The following is a 19,286-nucleotide window of genomic DNA, read 5'->3' as shown; positions in this document are numbered from 1 at the left end:
CGTCCGAGCAGCAATATTTCAGCTATATTCAGACGATAAACATGAAATGGATGATAAAATGAACATGAAATGATGATGAAATGAAAAATAAGAAGATGGGACACAAGGATAATAGGTTTATATAATATAATAATGCCACTAGAAAAAGGGGGATGATTAAGGTCGGGCAATTTAGCCTCCTGTGGCGGAGTGCAAAGGTTCCTACTCCTATCGAATACCACAGCAGGGTTCTTTAACGTGCGAGGAACGTGGCATCTTTCCCAACACGGTGCATCACTATGGTTTGCGGTCAGGTTTTCCGTATTATAGCTTGACAACCCCCAGCATGTAACATGCCTGGGGTACCCCATTCCACCACCTGGGGCACACATCCCAGTTGCTCTGTGTGCAGAGCGCCTAGCCCCCGGCTAGGTTTCTGAGCACTAGTCGCCTTTTACGACAAGCTTAGCGCTGCTGCAGGCCTATTCTTTTAATACCCGGACCTGCACGGGGCGAAAACTCTATCAGAAACACATTTTTTTATTTGACCAAATACAAAGCCTTTGCTACAAAACAATGGTGCATATCGCTTATAAATGCAGAACGCTTAATAACTTCAAAATTAACCGGTATGACAATGCAACTGGAAGTGACTGACTAACACCCTAAACGTTCGTTCACTGCGCCATAATTGTAGCTCGACAGAAAACCAGAAATATAAATAATTTCATGATAAATTAGCGTATAAAGAAGCCAAAAGGTCCGAATAAATCTAAACCAAAGTATTCTCTCGGAATGTTACATTCCTATGAGAAGACAGCATAACCGTAGATAAGTATAGAGGAAAGAAAGTGCAGACTGTAACAGTCTTACAGCGTAGAGACGGTGTGCTACACACCTGAATGACTATCTACAGAAGAAAACGATAAGCCGCGCCGATGAACTCGCTTATATACTAAATTGTACTACTGAATTGACCAATCATTGCGACGATCGTTACTCATGGTTATTAACTCAATCTCGTTTTCAAACAAATTAAGCATATGTAAAGTACATAGACTCAATAGTTAACGGTAAAACACCGAGCTCAGCTCACTGTTATTTATATCCATGACGAAATCATATGATAATCACGTGATAATAGCAAAACCATGCGTACATGTAAACAGATTAAAGTCTCTTCCATTACAGTATTACATGTACAGTTTCTATTCAAGTTTAATATCATTAAAAATCTCATTATCTGTCGAGTTAACAGCCGAGTATTTCAAACGGCTATCTTTGGCGATCAAAGAAACCAGAGCAGTTAGTACTTGCTCAAGCGTAGTGAATCAATTGTGAAATATAAACACCATATGCAGGAGATGAAGGCATATTGCTACACAGGTAAGGAAAATTTACAATTTTAAAACTGAAGTAGTCTCTTTTATCATAAATCTTAATACTGAGTAGACTACCATTGTTGAATTCGAGATGTAGGTGTTTACACCGTTTTTTCTCTATTGTTTTGTTTTTTTTTGTTTTTTGTTGTTGTTTTTTTTTTGAATATTTAGATTTCCCTTCACATCTCCAAATTACCATTCATTTTACCGAAAGTTTACATACTTTTTAAGATCATATTTACAGTATAAATGAGATTTTTTTCCCGTATTCAGTTAAAATTCCGACTTAAAAACATTATGCACTGTTGTTTTTCCAAAAAGGATGGTACACCTAGATACAAATATATAGTTTTTGGTAGAGATTCCTCATACTTTGTAAGAAATAATTCCAAGTCATCTTCCAAAGAAAGATGTTTACAAAATGCTGGAATTTTTAATCGACAAAATATTTGTCCAGAGTGGTGGACGTGTTTTTCAACAAACGGCCGGCATTCCAATGGGAACAAATTGTGCTCCTTTACTAACTGACCTATTCCTTCACTCTTATGAGGCTGACTTTATAGCTGATCTGATCCGAAAGAAAGAAAGAATATCGTTTAGGTAGATCCTTTGATCTCAATTTCAGTTATATAGACGACGTATTATCTTTAAACAATCCTAATTTCGGGGATCTGATACATCGCATCTACCCCAAAGAACTTTGAGATCATAAAGGATACTACAGACTCTGTGAAGTCAGTCTCATATCTTGACTTACACTTATAAATCGATGGTAAAGGAAAACTATTGACCAAACTTTACGACAAACGTGATGACTTTTCATTGAGAGTTGTTAACTTTCCTTTCATCTGTGGCAACATCCCTTCAACACCTGCATATGGAGTGTTCATATCACAACTCATACGTTATGCCAGAGCTTGCCGAAACTACGCAGACCTTTTGTATCGCACTTTAACTCTAACAAATAGGCTTCTGGAAAAGGTCATGTTGCTACAAGATTGAAGTCATCACTACAGAAGTTTTATGGTCGTCATCATGAACTCGTGGATCGTCATGGAGTACCCATCTGCACCATGAAAACTGATTTATTCAACGGGTCATAGTTTTCCTTTCCTCGTTTGTCTACCCTGGACTTGACTTTTTATGAGCAACTCGGCGGGTTTTTCTAGAAAAAACAGAGGACGCTTACCCTACCGGTGCACCTGGTCCATGCTCCCAGTTTTTAGTGGAGTCCGAGTTGCTCATTTACTTTTGTTACTTTGTATGTATGATTTTAGTTACTTTATGTTCTTTGTTGTGAATGTCTGTTTTCCGCGTCGGGTCGTTGTCCCTGGATTACATTCTTTTGATTACTGCTACAACTCCTCCCAATCTGATTAAGATTGGGAGCTATCAATTGTTTCATTGCAGTGAGAACAAGATTGACCTCCTCCTCAATAAAACTTTTAATTTCTAGTTACTCATTTACTTTTGTTAATTTATATGTCTGTTATTTTATGTTCTTTGTTGTGTGAGTCTGATTTCCTCGTCTGGCCACTGTCTCAGTCCCAGGATTACATTCTTTTGATTTCTAGTGGAATCTTGGTTCCCTTAATTACTCTTTCAAATCAGTTTCCTCTTATTGCAAATATATGTACGCTCGTTCAATAAATGGCCGGATTAGTGATTACGAGCAATATTTTGCTTCAAACTGTTGACTTTTAGTCTAACAAATTGTTTCGTTTTTTCCCATTTTATACAACAGTTCGTTTCAAAGTTTACAATACCATATACGTCACATCAAAACTACGTCACGAGTACTATTCAAGCACTGGCAAGATGAAGATCATATATATATGGATGTTTTATTTTTGTGTAGTAAGAGTTTCATCACTTGATCGTGTTCATGGTGATTATGATACTTCCCACGATTACCATTTTTATGAGTATCATAATGAGGATGCCCCCCATCACCCGCCGGAACATCCAGCAAGTATGTTTTTTTATGACAATCGACAAAGCTCCTAGCTCCTGATTTCTATAAACGTCAGATTAAAAAGTTGCCTCAGCGAACGTTTTGATTATGTGGACTTAATTTATTCCTACAGCGTAAGAGGCACCAAGTCAGAAAATAGGTTGCCAGAGTGAGACAACCTCTACAGTGTTAGAAACTTAATTTTTGGTTAACATAGACCCATCATAATTTTATGTAGACCACACTGTACATTTCAAAGGAAATTGGGCCAATTTCATCATAGTCTGCTAATTTCTTTCACTGCCTGTAGCACTGCTGGAGTAGATCGGTGGTTTATCCAATCATTCACACACACTATCCAGACCAGTGCTCGATAATGAATAATTTGAATTGTAACTATTAAAAGAGTACTAACTGTTTTTTTTTTTCATACGTTAGTGTTTCCTTTGAAAGAAAAGGTGCTAATATATATATATGGCCATACACTAAAAACCACCACGTGGTATTTAGTGTATGGGGATGGATAGCAAAATGTAAAAATATCCCCGAGGAAAAAAATCGTTAAACCACATTTTAGTTTAATATTTGCACATTTAATAAACCCTTATGTGGTAAGTTGATTATAGTGTGCTCAATATAGACTTCTGCGAGGTAGGGCTTGGGTAGTACAAAATAATTTTCCTGGCGGAAATTAATATTGAGCATGCTCTGCACATGCCTATCGACTATCCCACAGTTGGCACAAAATGATCTATTGATCTAACTCATGACATCAAGTTCTTGTGATTTTATACAGTAAAAGCATTTAGACCCAAATTAAAGCCATTGCTTTGTTAACAAAAAACATTATTTGGTTCAGTTGTCCATAATTTGAACTATTTCATACGACATTGTGATGATTGGGGGTTTTTACGGTCTTGACTATCCTTACTGATCTCGTACGACCGCCCCTTAGGGGGATTCTGTTAGTAATGCCAGTTAGTAGTAGAAGATAGCGGAGCCCAGCCTTCGGGATACCTGACCAAAGAACTCTGTCAAAGTATGTTCTACTAGCGGCTGGGTTGCTGTGTTGATGCTCTGGCCTACTCCTAGCTGCGAAATCGTAGCTCTTGATCTTTTTTTTTGGATTTTGCGATCTAACGTTAAGAAAATACAAAAAAAATAGTTAGAGCTACGTTTGGCAGCTAGCCTACTCCCAGGCCCCACGTGGGCTCGAGAGCGTTTCCCCACTATGACATTACGAATAATCCATCTCTTTAATACATTGCTGAATCTTTAAATATGCTATTTCTTTACATTTTTACTAAAATAAAAAGAATACCATCCCTACAAGTGTATCTTAAATATGCCATTTTTTTTTTTACATTTTTTTCCACTAAAATTCACACGTCTGTGCTTAAACAAATATGGCAAACTATGTTAAGTTTTCTAACGAGTAACGTTACCGTCTTCATGGTCTATTTTTTTTATTTTCGAATACTTTAAGTGATTCTCCAATTTTTGAATTTTGACTTTGCGTACGGAAGACCGAACACCCTTTCAGATCTTGTCCTTAACTTAAAGAAATATTAGCGGTGAAATAAAAAAAAAAATCGTTACGAAAAATTATCGAGCACCGGTAAGACGAGTCTACGTCAACTACATAACCCGTCACATTATGGTGGTATTATATGATACCCTCCGGAAAGTTGTTTGTCTGTCCGTCCGTCCCTGGCGGTTTCTAGATGGTAACTTTTAGTTAATAGAAGATATAGGAGTTTTATTAATTTTCAAGTTAAAATATTAGCTTGGTCGAATTATTTACAATAAAGGTTATAGCCATTTAAAGTTGTTTTTACACCCAAATAAGTTTTTTTCTTTGCAATGTATGTGCGGGGTACCAATAAAATGTCCCATTTCATGCCCTATCTTTTATTTTGCATGACCATGAGACCGCCCCTTGTACATTTGTATATGGATCAATCTTCATTTGGTTTGTTGGTGCTGATTTAACTCTGTTTATAGATTTTAATATACTAAAATGTGACGCATTTTGTTTATTTTTACCACATAGATTTTTTGTCAGAAACTGCTTAGAAAAAAAAGCCCAAAGGAGTCTGTTCGTCTGATATCATTTTTGACTTTCTGAATCAGTTCGACTGATTAATATATACCTACTGTAGCATAGTCAGGGTGCAAGCTGGAAACGGAGCAACTTAAACGAAACATTTTTTTTTACACTGCAATAAAAATTAAAAACGAAATTTTTAATCTGAGAAACGGAACAACAAAATTTCTTTATACCATATTTCAGGAATGTTTCTAATTTTTGAACAGGTTATACAAAATAACCTGGTTTGGGCCAGTTTACACTTTTTATTCATCTGCGCCATGAAAACTGATTTATTCAAAGGTCATAGTTTTCCTTTCCTCTTTCGTCTACCCTGGACTTGACTTTTTATGAGCAACTCGGCGGGTGTTTTCTAGAAAAAACAGAGGACGCTTACCCTACCGGTGCACCTGGTCCATGCTCCCAGTTTTTAGTGGAGTCCGAGTTGCTCATTTGCTTTTGTTACTTTGTATGTATGATTTCAGTTACACTATGTTCTTTGTTGTGTATGTCTGTTTTCCACGTCGGGTCTTTGTCCCTGGATTGCATTCTTTTGATTACCGCTATAACATTGGTTCCCTTGATTACTCTTTCATAAACCGCGGCAGTTTTCACTCATAAACTGGGAAGCGGTTTATTAAAAGCATTGACCAGGTTGTTCAAAATAACATGGTTTGCTCAAAGAGAACAAACTAATAAGAAAGCTGGTTCCAAATCAAATTAAATTATTATAAGGAAATACAATTAATACTCCTTCTTAAGACACCATTAATTCTCACTGTTATACAATTCTAATAGCACAGCTCAGCAGTTCAATCACTTCAAAGTGTTACCATTTGATTCAGACTCTTTTTTATTCAAAACAGTCAATGGTGGCTGGAGTAAATGGAAGAAATTTGGATCCTGCAGTGTTACATGTGGAGAGGGGATAATTCCTATAATCCGGACATGTGACAACCCTAAACCAGAAAACGACGGTAGATTTTGCGAAGGAGATACCAACGATTTTGGAACTTGTTCCTTGGGCGCTTGTCCAGGTAAGATTGATTTTAGTCCACGAGCTGGATGAAACTTTCATGAACTCGTTACGGCATTATGCCATTGTTCACGTCTTCTGTTTTTTTTTTCATATGGCTACTATGATAGGAATGGGATATACAATGTATCACTATATAAGGAACTTTTAAGTTTTTATTAGGCAAACAAAATAAATAAATAATATATGTGTGTTTTCTATTACATATTTGAAAAAATAGGCTCTATTTTACTATAAAAGTATTAATTGAAAAATGAAAAAAAAATGTTTAGGGTACACTGTATTTTTAACTGATAGGGTAACAGGAAACACACATCTTTTTTTTTCATTTGGCTTTATGTGTAACTAGAATACTTTGAAAAAAATCCAATCGTTTTCTATCTCTTCGTGAGTTTATCTATCAAAATTCTTTGCCGACAGCATAGTATCTCACTTTGTGGCTTAAATTATACTCTGCAGGTTTGAGTTTGATGAGAGTGACAACGGAATTCAATGATATGAATTTCAAACTGCTAAATATTTTGTCAAAAACTGTCTTGTTTCATTAACAGGCTTTTATAAATAGATTATTTAAGGTAACGAGTGGCCAAAATCTCCTGCATGGAAAAGTATACATTTTTTGTCATTTTCCTTAATCTGACAGAAACTGCATAAAAAGTTTTGGTGGCAAAGTAAGCACACAAGTTATATAATTAGGACCATATTTGATATAATCCGGATATACCACTTAAAAATCCAATGTGGTTATTAGACAGGTTTTTTAGATGTTAAAAACGGCAGTCTTCACCGTAAATCTATAGTTTGATCGACAAGCCAAAATCATACTTTGGAGAATATTTTTTATAGAATATAATAATTGGTCTTCAAGTTAATTTTTTTAGCCCACCAGCATTTTTATCAACCTCAGGCTTCGGACTTTTGGTCAGTGATAGAATTTAAGGGGAGATACTTGCTAAATGCAAGTTGAAACTCAATTTAGCTAGTAGAAATTACATGTATTTCCACTTGCTTAAATTTACCGGTGGAATTCTATATGTCATATAGGTAAAGTCCAGAAAAAATCCCAAACAACTTAAATTTCAGTATTTGCTAAATTTAGCTAGTGGAAAAATTTCTTAAATTCAATCCATGCTGGTTTATTTATTGTGCAATTTGATTAATATACACGATCTGACATGCGCCAAGTTTTGTATGCAGAGTAACGTGATTAAAGAAATGATTGGTTTATTTAAAAGGTTCCAACGTACATGTACTACAATCGAATCGACTAAGCATCTTCATGTGGAATATATTTAACTTAACTTAAATTTTAAACAGACAGTGATGTGAAACGAGTTGTGACTATAAAACTTGGCGCATGGAACAGGTATACCGGTAGGTCAAAGCGGTCTCTGCCCGCCGAGCTGCTCATAAAATAAAGTAAAGTTCAGGGTAGACTAAATGGAAAGGAAAACTAAGACACGTTGAACAAATCGGTTCCCATGGTGCAGATGTATACACCGTAACGATTCACGAGTTAATGATGACGACCATAAAACTTCTGTAGTGATGACTTCAGTCTTGAAGCAACATAAGCTGTTTGTATTTTCAATTTCAGGTGAAAATTTAGCCTTGCATAAGAAAACACAAATGTCATCAAAGTACAAGCCAAATAAATTCCTGTCGACGTTGGCAACGGATGGTGTAAACATTCAATCGGTCGTTACCACGTGCACACACACTAAGAAAGATGCACATTCATGGTTAGCAGTCGACTTGGGCGAAACATATGAAATACGTAATGTTGTATTATACGGGCGGACGGACTGTTGTAGTAAGTTAAAATAATATCGTCAAAAGTCTTAGCTTCTCAAAATATACACCTTTCTAGTTAAGTTTTTCTTGGATGTATTTTTTTAGCATTGCATAGATCTTCTTTTGACAATAACTTTCTCATGGAAGGAAACCACTAGTGGCACCCAAAGATCTTCCTTTTAAATAATGCATTACAAAAAAAACCCTAACAATTTGTAATATTTGATGAATCAGTTTATTCTTTGTTAGTTGAAATCAAGAAACACCTATTGTATGTGAGAATTGTCCAAGGAGACAAAAGAAACTAGAAAAACTGTGGGCAATGGTCAATGCTCTCTAACTAGATACCCTACTCCCCATTTGATAACATGCGCCTATTGACCTCCAAACTGATAGAGATCAAAATACAAAATAGGAGATTCACAATGGGAATAATGAAGATTGTGTGAAAATTTCATCAAATTCCATTCGGTAGAATAAGAGGAGTAACGGATAAGAAATTGGCGTTTCTTTGAGTAATGGAAGGAAGAAAGAAAAGAAGTACTGAAGGAAGGAAAGAAGAACGGATACCCATATCACAATATAGTACCACCACTCAAAGAGGGGATATATTACCTCTATTAGGCCAAGACAAATATGTCTGTTTAAGATAAGCACATTCGATGAAAAAAAAGGGTGGTAAGGTAGATAAAGTCGTCTTATTTTTTTAAATTTTTTTTTTCATATGAACACTTATGGGAGGATTTCCTGTCATTGATAGTGCTCAATTAAACAAAAAGATAGCTTAACTGCATTTCATAAAAAAATACAAATAAAATGTGCGAGGATAATATGGTAGGAAGGTTACGAAACAGACATATTTTTTTTTCTTGGCCATACTATAATAAAGTTATACACTTACATGTATTGTCTTCAGCATACCCACATTTAAAACAATTTTCATTTTGGACAACTTCAATAACGACAATGAAGTATCCATTATATTTGCCCTCTTCAGAGGCTTAGTTCTCAGTTTTTGATTATATCATACATAACATATGCATACTCTCGGCCCGCTACAAAGGAGAGTGCGGTATACTGTTTTACCCATGACCGTGGTTCCGCCCGTACTAACTTTTCCTTCACAGGTTTTCTTAGTAACTACTCAATCACAGCGGCATGAAATTTTACATTTGCTTCCTGTAGGTATGCCTTTATCTATTTTCGGAAAAATTCGACAAGAACTTCCTGTATAACTAGGACATAGTTTATTTTTTGACTTCATATTTTTGAAATTTGAAACTTTCGTCGCATTTTTTTCTCAGTAACTATCACAGGTACGCGAGGACAGATCCTTACATAAGCCTCTGGGTGACCTCCCCCTTTTTCTATATGGCAGAATTTTTACTTATTATTATTATTTTTTGTTGTTGTTTTTTCTCTCTTTCTTTACAACATGGGTCACTACAAATGCAAAAGATACCATTAAACTGCAGCTGCTATCCACTTCTTGTTTCTGATATGTGTATCAGCCTACAGCGAAGATAATAGATTTTTTGTTGATTTTTGTTCACTGTTTTAAGGATGTTTCTTACTCCGTTTTAAAATAACAAGGATTTCCAAGGGTAGTGAAATCTTCTAAGATCTTTCATGCTAGAACAATATGAGTAGTTACAGATTATAGGTCAGTGTGCTCGTTTTTGAGATATAAGCATTTGAAATTAATAATTATTTGATAACAATCGGAACGCCTCAGTCTTTCTAGTTACACAAAAGAACAACTTTGGAGGCACTAGGCGGATGGACCTGTCCAGAATTTGACGGATCCGTTTCTACAATTAGAGTTAAACTGGTTGATTTTTTACCATTACTTTCTTTCCTAGCTCCTCGCTTCGCGCCAAAATTCTTGGAGTTTTTGTTCTTTATGTCTATTATTTACAGTATTTGTATAGCGCAAATCTAAACTACATTTACTCTAAGCGCTTTACAGTTGCTATACAATACAAAGTACGTAGTAATCAACACCTGAAGTTATACAAAAGAAAATGAAAATAAAAATATTATTCAGAACCGTAATTATGTATCTTAGATATATAAATTTGTAAAACCAAAAAAGAAAAGACGAAAAAAAAACTATGTAATTAAAACATAATTTAAATATTATAAAATGGCAAAAGTAAAAATATCTAGAAAATACATTATATTTTACTATTTTATCATTTACATGAAATAAGAATTAAAAACAATAAAAAATGTGACCATTTAAAAAATAAAAATCTGAAACATAATATTACTGTGTTAAAAATACCATTGATTAAATAGAACATCAATAAAACATAATCACGTCAAATTTATAAAAGATCACCATAAACTGTCCTAAAAAGATGAGTTTTCAGTCTGGATTAAAAAATGTTAATATTGTCTAAAACTCGTAGTTCACTGGTAAGATTATTCCATAAATTTAGGTTACAGACCACCAATTCATCCAATGAGCATTTGGAACGTACACAAAAATAGTCCTACGCAGAAATTACCCCTGTTCCTCATAGTGCTATGAAAAAAATTCTCATCTCATTAAAAAAATTTAAACAGTTTCTGAAAGGAGAAACATTTCTGTACATTTAATAGGTGCATTTTGCTTCTTGTGATGTGAAGCCTAATCTTCATAATGATTTCTAAATATACCCCTATCTTGTGAAAACACTGGGATTTCCCATGCTATTTATAGACACTTCACTTCCGGTGACCAGTACTGCACTGCAAGTCTGCTAACCCCACATGCCATTCTGAGGATTGTGAGCTGACATATGCAGAATCATGTTGATATATAGTCCTCTGCAGGTTAAAGTTAAGGTAAAGTCCAGAGAAGCCATTGAATATTGTGAAATTTGCATAGAAGCCTATAGGAAGTGGAATTAGTGGTTTCTAGCCTAAAATGGTAGCTGCCTTGTCGAACCTACGTTCACCGTACGATTTTCTTTTTACTCTTGGCGTTTCAAGTGTCACATAGTTTTGGGAACGTAGTGACCTTGATGGGCGGAATAGAGCTATAGCATGCAGTGCTTTAAAAATGCATAAGATGTATTGAGTTTGTATTGACACCGGAATTGAACAGGTAACCAGTGTAGGTCCATTACCACAGGTGTTATGTGGACTGGTCATATATTATCAATCTGGCGGCAGCATTCTGAACTCTTTGAAGCTTGTTCACGGCACTAGATTTCACGCCATATAAAAGGGAGTTATCCAATCTCGATGTTATGAGAGAACACACTAAAGTTTGCAAGCACGATCCGTAATGTAACAACGAATTCGGCCAATCTTTCTGATTTGAAGGAAACATGACTTAGAAACAGCGGAAATGTGTTGTTCCATGCTTAATGACTTGTCTGAGTGTACACCAAAGTTCTTTACACAAGTTGCATCTGACACTATCGTACCATCAAGAGCTAGTGATATCCAACTAAAATTTTTAGCACCACCTGATGGAAAGAACTACTTTGATTCGTGTATGACAACAATTCCGGCAATTTTTTCAAGAAGAAATTTTCTTTTCCGCATCCGAGGTTATTTTTTAGTGTAGTAGAAATGGCCGACTAGTTCCGATTGCTTATAATAAGACCCCAGTTGTTTCTAAATCATTAGCCTTGAGAACAGCAGCTCTGGTCAGCAGCAGGGCCACGAGGTTAATCTGTCTTCTTCTACATCATCATTTGAAATATAAAAGCCTAGAGAGGGAATCGAACCCTCGTTCACAAGACTGGATCGGGAATTCCGAAAAAGTGTATACGTACTGCCCGTTTAAAAACAATTGTCTTAAATATTAAAGTATTAGAGGAGATATCAAGTCCATGTTTATGAACCATCAATTTATTTTACCTAGACATAAATGTCAAAAAAATGTCGACATCCTGACATTTTCCACTTAATTCAACTATTTTCATTGATCTTAAAAGGAAAAAAATTCCCACTTACAGTCATGTACTCAACAGATAACATTCGAAATTCTTAAGAAACAAAATTATAATACCGGTATATGAAGGACTTAAAGGCTAAATCCATCGATACTGGCTCACAGTTAACACTTCAAAATGAATATTTCAACTGAATCTTCTATCAAACAATTTTAATCAACTTCTAAATAATTATATACATTTGTAGCCTGAAAATGTTACCTTGGACAAAAACTTTATACTATAGTACTTGTTTTGCAGCTGTATACAATATATCCAGAGGCAGTGCCAGTATCGTGTGGTTTCAGAACCAAAGTAATGTGTATATACATTAAGTATTTCAAAACACTGTCATTGACTTTTCTTTAGAATCTCCATTTCATTAAATCTTGTAAATCTTCACAATTTAATAAAACTTAGTTAATTTTAATGTGTAGCATTAATGTCTTGATACTAAACAAAACCCTCACCCTTTTAACAAAAAGTGATCCATCCATCTTTGTCTATCTGCAAATATAAGAAAAAGAGTTGACATTTATTTTTAATATTTTACAAAAATAATCAAAAATGTTGTTTTTTAACATACATGTGCTTGCATATCAATGCTTGCATTTGTTGCTTGACTGTATGGTGTTACTCTACATCTATAAATCATATACAGTAAATCTAACTGTGTAATTCAAAATCAATGTATATTGAATATTCTAAGAAAAACATCATCTGACATCACTATGGCTATAAAACATCACCTGACATCACTATGGCTGTAAAACACCATCTGACAACACTATGGCTGTAAAACATCACCTGACATCACTATGGCTGTAAAACATCATCTGACATCACTATGGCTATAAAACATCACCTGGCATCACTATGGCTGTAAAACATCATCTGACATCACTATGGTTGTAAAACATCACCTGACATCACTATGGCTATAAAACATCACCTGACATCACTATGGCTATAAAACATCATCTGGCATCACTATGGCTGTAAAACATCATCTGGCATCACTATGGCTGTAAAACATCACCTGGCATCACTATGGCTGTAAAACATCACCTGACATCACTATGGCTGTAAAACATCATCTGACATCACTACGGCTGTAAAACATCATCTGACATCACTACGGCTGTAAAACATCATCTGACATCACTATGGCTGTAAAACATCATCTGGCATCACTACGGCTGTAAAACATCATCTGACATCACTATGGCTGTAAAACATCATGTGACATCACTACGGCTATAAAACATCATCTGACATCACTATGGCTATTAAACATCACCTGACATCACTATGGCTGTAAAACATCATCTGACATCACTATGGCTGTAAAACATCACCTGGCATCACTATGGCTGTAAAACATCATCTGACATCACTATGGCTGTAAAACATCATCTGACATCACTACGGCTGTAAAACATCATCTGACATCACTATGGCTGTAAAACATCACCTGACATCACTACGGCTGTAAAACATCACCTGACATCACCATGGCTGTAAAACATCATCTGACATCACTATGGCTATAAAACATCATCTGACATCACTATGGCTGTAAAACATCATCTGACATCACTATGGCTGTAAAACATCATCTGGCATCACTATGGCTGTAAAACATCACCTGACATCACCATGGCTATAAAATATCACCTGACATCACTATGGCTGTAAAACATCATCTGACATCACTACGGCTATAAAACATCATCTGACATCACTACGGCTGTAAAACATCATCTGACATCACTACGGCTGTAAAACATCATCTGACATCACCATGGCTATAAAACATCATCTGACATCATTATGGCTATAAAACATCATCTGACAACACTATGGCTATAAAACATCATCTGACATCACTATGGCTGTAAAACATTTTTAAAGAACATTGCATGTGCAATGTATTTAACTTGCTTGCACATATGTGTACAATATCATAAAGAAATGAGCTCAGAAAAGGAGATTATACGTGTAATTAGAACCTCATTTCAATTTCCTAAACTATTTCTCAACTTATTATGCTAAAGCTCAAATTTTGAAAATCAAATTTTACCATTCTCAATGGAGAAATAATACTGAGGGGGAATCTTGAGTAATACAAATACATGCACATAGATACAGAAACCTGAAAAATAATCAAAGGTTTGTCAAGTTAAGATTTTGTTCGTGTTCATACACGTATTTAAGTGTTTTGATTTCAAAAGCAAGTTAACCGGGTTACCCTTAATGTACTTTTGTACATGTATAAAATATACTTGATTTAACAAATGTAGACTTAACGGACCCGTCGTACTTGTACAGTTCACAATTTATTTACACACAACAAAATGTACATATAGTCATAATGTGACGGTTTTCTATAAATCGGAAATTCAAAAAAAAAATGATAAGTAAACTTTAAGTATTAAAAAAGATTTTATGTGGTAAACATCTTAAAAAGGAGTAATATTTACATGTAAAATGTTTAAATATGAAGGTGATTAAAATCATATTTTATTGTACATGTACAAACTTTACTTTATTTGCACGACGTCATAAACAAAAATAAAATAGTTAAATTAAGAATCATATTTTAAGAGTTGTCAGTACATGCAGTCTGACATACATAATAGCAAAATTAAAAATCGTTGGAGCTCCTCTGGAATGCACTTACATGAACACAGCACTTTTGTGTGCACATAACCTCTACATGCATAATGCAGAGTCCCCGAAACTTCATGTTACAGTAATGGGCAGCTAATTAGACTACCCCAACTTATCAGATTCCTCAATGCCATGTGTTTTGCAACAAAACGTCGAAAAATTCATATACATGATATGCATGTACGTGTATGGAACATGAACTGTTAAAAGATATTTAAAAGTAAAGTCCTATTTAACCTTGGTACTCAAGCTTTTTCTCCAGCAAAATGTTAAGAAATATGGACCATATTCAACTTGTGTTCTTAATAAAATGCAATTTGAAGAATCTATACCTGCCTCCTAGACTGCTTTATGAGCATTTTTCCATTGGAAAAATATTTAACGATTTGAAAAAAACAAAAAAAAAAAAACAATCGATTTCAGTACCACTTTTGTAAACACAAAACCTAAAGCTCATATCATCTGTATATACATAGACTACTATTACACGGTAAAAAGTTGGAATTCCGTTCCTCCATACCCCAGCCCTAGTCAGAAAATAGCTTTCAAGACAATCTCTAGCACTGCTGGAGTAATAAATGGACCACCCGTTTAGGCCTAAAAATGTTCCCGGTCACATTCCGACCCTTCTTCAGACCCCCTACCCAAAAGTTTTTATTTGTGCTATCGAAAAAAAAAATAAAAATTAAAAAGTCTGCCCATTGTCTTTCATACAAAGAAGAAGCTAAAGCCAAAGATTTTTTTTCTATCATAGATGGAAAAACATCGGTTTCACGGGAATGGGTCCATGTGTACCATTTAAATGCATGCATGGAAATTAGTCGTTTACAGGGCGTTGATTCAGGTATTAAAAGCCAAACATTTTATAATGTAAAAAATGACGAAAAAATCATTCTACATTATAAAAATGTTAAGAAAGGCAATATATGAAGAAGATTTTGCATTGTAATGTAGCCCTCTGAAATTCCAGAAGTAAATGCAGATCGGTCTTCGGATTTCAATTATACGTTCTACATAGAAAATTCCGGTATGGAAAACGAAACTAGAGCGAGACTTACAAACATTGCTACCATTAATTGAGTGTATTTTATATGCATGCTCTAAAAATTTTTCATTGATTAGTTTTGGAAGAAAAATAGCAAGTTTGAAAAGTCAAAAGAGAAACATAGAAAACAAGGGGAATAATCAAAGTATATATTCTTTTTCTTTCTTTTGTAGCTGATCGTTTAAAAAATTTCGACATCAACGTTTACAAGCCAAAGTCGAAAACTACTGAATTTTCATTCCAGAACGTAAAAACCCAAGGCGAGAAGAGCAAATGTCATTACCAGCATCACAAAGTTCCCATAAATGGACTTAACGCTACATGCGCTAAGAACACGATTGGTCAAATTGTCGAAGTTTATCTTCATGACCGAAATTACCTTACGTTATGTGAAATTGAAGTCTATGGAAAACAGAAGCAACATCTTTTTGGTAAGTACTGTGAAAGTATTATCGTTTGTGGGAAGCCAATTTTCTCGTGGTTTACGGTAGTTAGGTGAACCACCAAACTTGATTCTCAACAAGGAAATTTCCCGTTCATATTCCTTTAATAGAACCACGAAAATTGGTATCAACAAATAAAAGTACTTTCACAGTAAGAGTTTTACGGAATTCAGTTCCTACTGGATACATATTTAACTTAATTTCAAAAGTAGTACGTTTTCTGATTGGATACAAAAATTTGTCCATCATCTCATGGACCAAATTTCATATATGACTGTGACGTCATCAAACCTTTTTCAATGGCTTACTTGTTGAAATTTGATACTTAAATTAAATTATAAGGAATGACTATATATGTATTTTTTGGTCTATTTGTAAAAGACCTTACTGCCCGTTGTGCACACTTATTCATTTAGTGTGCACCACGTGATTGAGATTATTTCTTCATAGACCGAAAAAATATAGCAGTCATTCCTTGAATATATATAATTATTTTAGATTCTTAAATTCTAAAACAGTGTAGACTGCTTACAAAAATGGCTTTCGGTTAAACCAAAGTAAGTTTTCTATGAATATTACCAAAAATAAAAACAACAAAAAACCCAGAATTTCTTATGTGCATATATTTCTTCAGTGTTGTTGGTCAAAACGATATGATGGATTTAAAAATATAGAGATAATAGAGAAAAATCGCACATGTACAACCCCACTTTTTAAAATTAAAAATGCAATTTTTAATCTAAGTACTTGTCTACGGTGTCCATTTCGATCGTTAAAAATGATTTAATTGTATTACAACAATACATGTACATCCATCGTCATGTAATAAAGTGAGTTTAACCAAGAAATGAACAAATTGAATGAATCTTCCTCAAGACGGAAACTAACGAAATTCTATTATGAAAAAGTTCTTCATTGTAAAATTCGTCTAATAATCCTAATAGAATAATAATAATAATAATAATAAAAACCCGGAAAATCTTAAGAATCACACTCAACATCAATACCTGACAATGAAAATGGACATTTGAGGGTATTTTTTTTCTTTGACATCTGGTTTAATGGAAATTTCTTCTTTTTGATCACTGTAATAAAACTGAAAATACATTTATTAAACTGTAAGACCAAATCCACTGTTTTATTAAGAAAAATCGCTTCACAAAATAGGATCAACATATCTTGTCAGCATTCATTTGTTCTGATGACATAAAGAAAATGTCGTTACAGTACCCATATGGTGAAACCTTCACATTTAATGGGGTATGTGGTTACAGGAAAATTGGTATGCGACACTTAATTAGGTATGGGGCAATGGAGGTATCGAGCCTAGTGCTAGGAAAATTGGGAAATGGACCATACATTAGGTTCATTTTTTATTCATTGATATAAAACATTTATAAAAATACAAATATTTAATTTTGTTTAAAATGAAATAGGATGATGAAATAATTATGTAGCATGCATATTAACCTTGCACTACGATAATACAAGGGCGATATTGAATATAAATTGTTAATGGGATTAGGGAATAAGCTTGGCGAATGGGGCAATGGGGGACGGAGAATGGGTATTGAGAATGTGGCAATGGGAAATTGAAAGCTAACTCCATAGAAGAGCTGTATGTATTGCTGACTATTTGTTGACCTACCTTCGAATTCTTGCAATTACGGATATTGTCATTGAAGTAACAGGAAAAGCTATAATCTAAACGATAACAACTATACTTCAGATGAGAAAAACTTCAGTTACAACGAACCTTACCAAGGAAAAAGAGTACGCAAAGTTAAAACTACGAAGGAAAGCGCATGTACCAAGGCCTGTAAATTGGAAGGAAATAAACCGGGTTGTGTGGCGTCATTTTATACTAACCAGAAAGTGTGCTTTTTCGCTGGGAGTTCAGGTGGCGAGACGGCAGCCGCACATAAAGGCAATTGAATATGTGGATCATTGAATAATTTGAAGTACCCTTTAGAATCCATGTTGTTGAGTGCCTTTTTATACTTTGTCAACCTACAAAACATTTGAATGTAAAGATGAATTTCTTTTTTAATTTATGTCCTTTGCATTGCAAAATAAAAAAAAAATCATATCTGTTTCTTCAATTATAAACCTTTCTAAGTTTTAATACGGGATGTATTATGGAATACTAGTGTCCGTTCGTCGTTCGCACTTCGCACAATAAAAATGCTGCAAACATTTTTTTGTGAAACTTTGGTGAAACGTTAAATTTGATTGATGTGAGTTCTCTTTTGAGTTTTATAAATTTCCAGTTTTTTTTTATCTTTATTCATTCAAAAATGGGTGGATTTTGATTTGTACTCGGACTCAAAAACGTATTTGGCAATTTCAGATCAACTTTGGTGAATTGTTTCATTTAAATATGTGATTTAACGATTTTGAGTTTTGGGACTTTATTCGAAAAAAAAAAACGATTTCTAGGTTTTCAGACTTTAACCCAATAGTGGTTTTACCGAATTGTTCCTTTTGATTGATGAGAGTTTGTTATCACTTTTAATAAATTTCCGATGTCTTGTTTTTGAGTTATGGGACATTATTTATAAAATAGTGGAGATTTTCTATATTTGCACAATAATCTGAAAATGATTCAGGATTTTTTCTTGAAACTTCATTGAATAGGTTATTAAGCTTTTACATTTTTGAGTTATTGAACTAGGTAGACCTAGGGTAAGGGACGTAACTCTTGAAATCAGTGATATGTTTGCATCATATTCAATTTCACCAAAGCCTAGTAAGCTTTCATTTGAAACAGAATGAAATCAGTCCAAGTTACTTTGATGCTTATATGAGATTGGTGTAAAATATGCTGAATACAAACGTTCCAATGATTTGTAAGAGTTGTGCCCTTACCGTAGGTCTACCTCCTTAATTCATGCAAACATTGGTATACATTCCGTTTTTGAATTTTAACTAAAAAACACCGTCACCAAATGCCACTACA

The 19,286-nt window shown here is 34.4% G+C and overlaps 1 protein-coding gene across 1 annotated transcript; it reads left to right on the top strand.

Annotated features, from left to right (window-relative positions):
* Positions 1-3,144: 3,144 nt before the first annotated feature.
* LOC148621248 (uncharacterized) lies at positions 3,145-18,419 on the top strand. The gene is made up of 5 exons (XM_088575393.1): positions 3,145-3,333; positions 6,271-6,441; positions 8,038-8,253; positions 16,058-16,315; positions 18,057-18,419. The coding sequence occupies exons 1-5, from the start codon at positions 3,180-3,182 to the stop codon at positions 18,260-18,262; spliced, it is 1,005 nt and encodes a 334-aa protein (XP_088431519.1). The 5' UTR covers positions 3,145-3,179; the 3' UTR covers positions 18,263-18,419.
* The last annotated feature ends 867 nt before the right edge of the window (positions 18,420-19,286 follow it).

The sequence above is a fragment of the Perna viridis genome, chromosome 3 (assembly GCF_037379345.1).
Source record: "Perna viridis isolate PV_CMFRI_1.1 ecotype Kerala chromosome 3, ASM3737934v1, whole genome shotgun sequence".
NCBI classification, from domain to species: Eukaryota; Metazoa; Mollusca; class Bivalvia; order Mytilida; family Mytilidae; genus Perna; species Perna viridis.
This window is presented reverse-complemented; position numbering and strand designations above follow the sequence as displayed.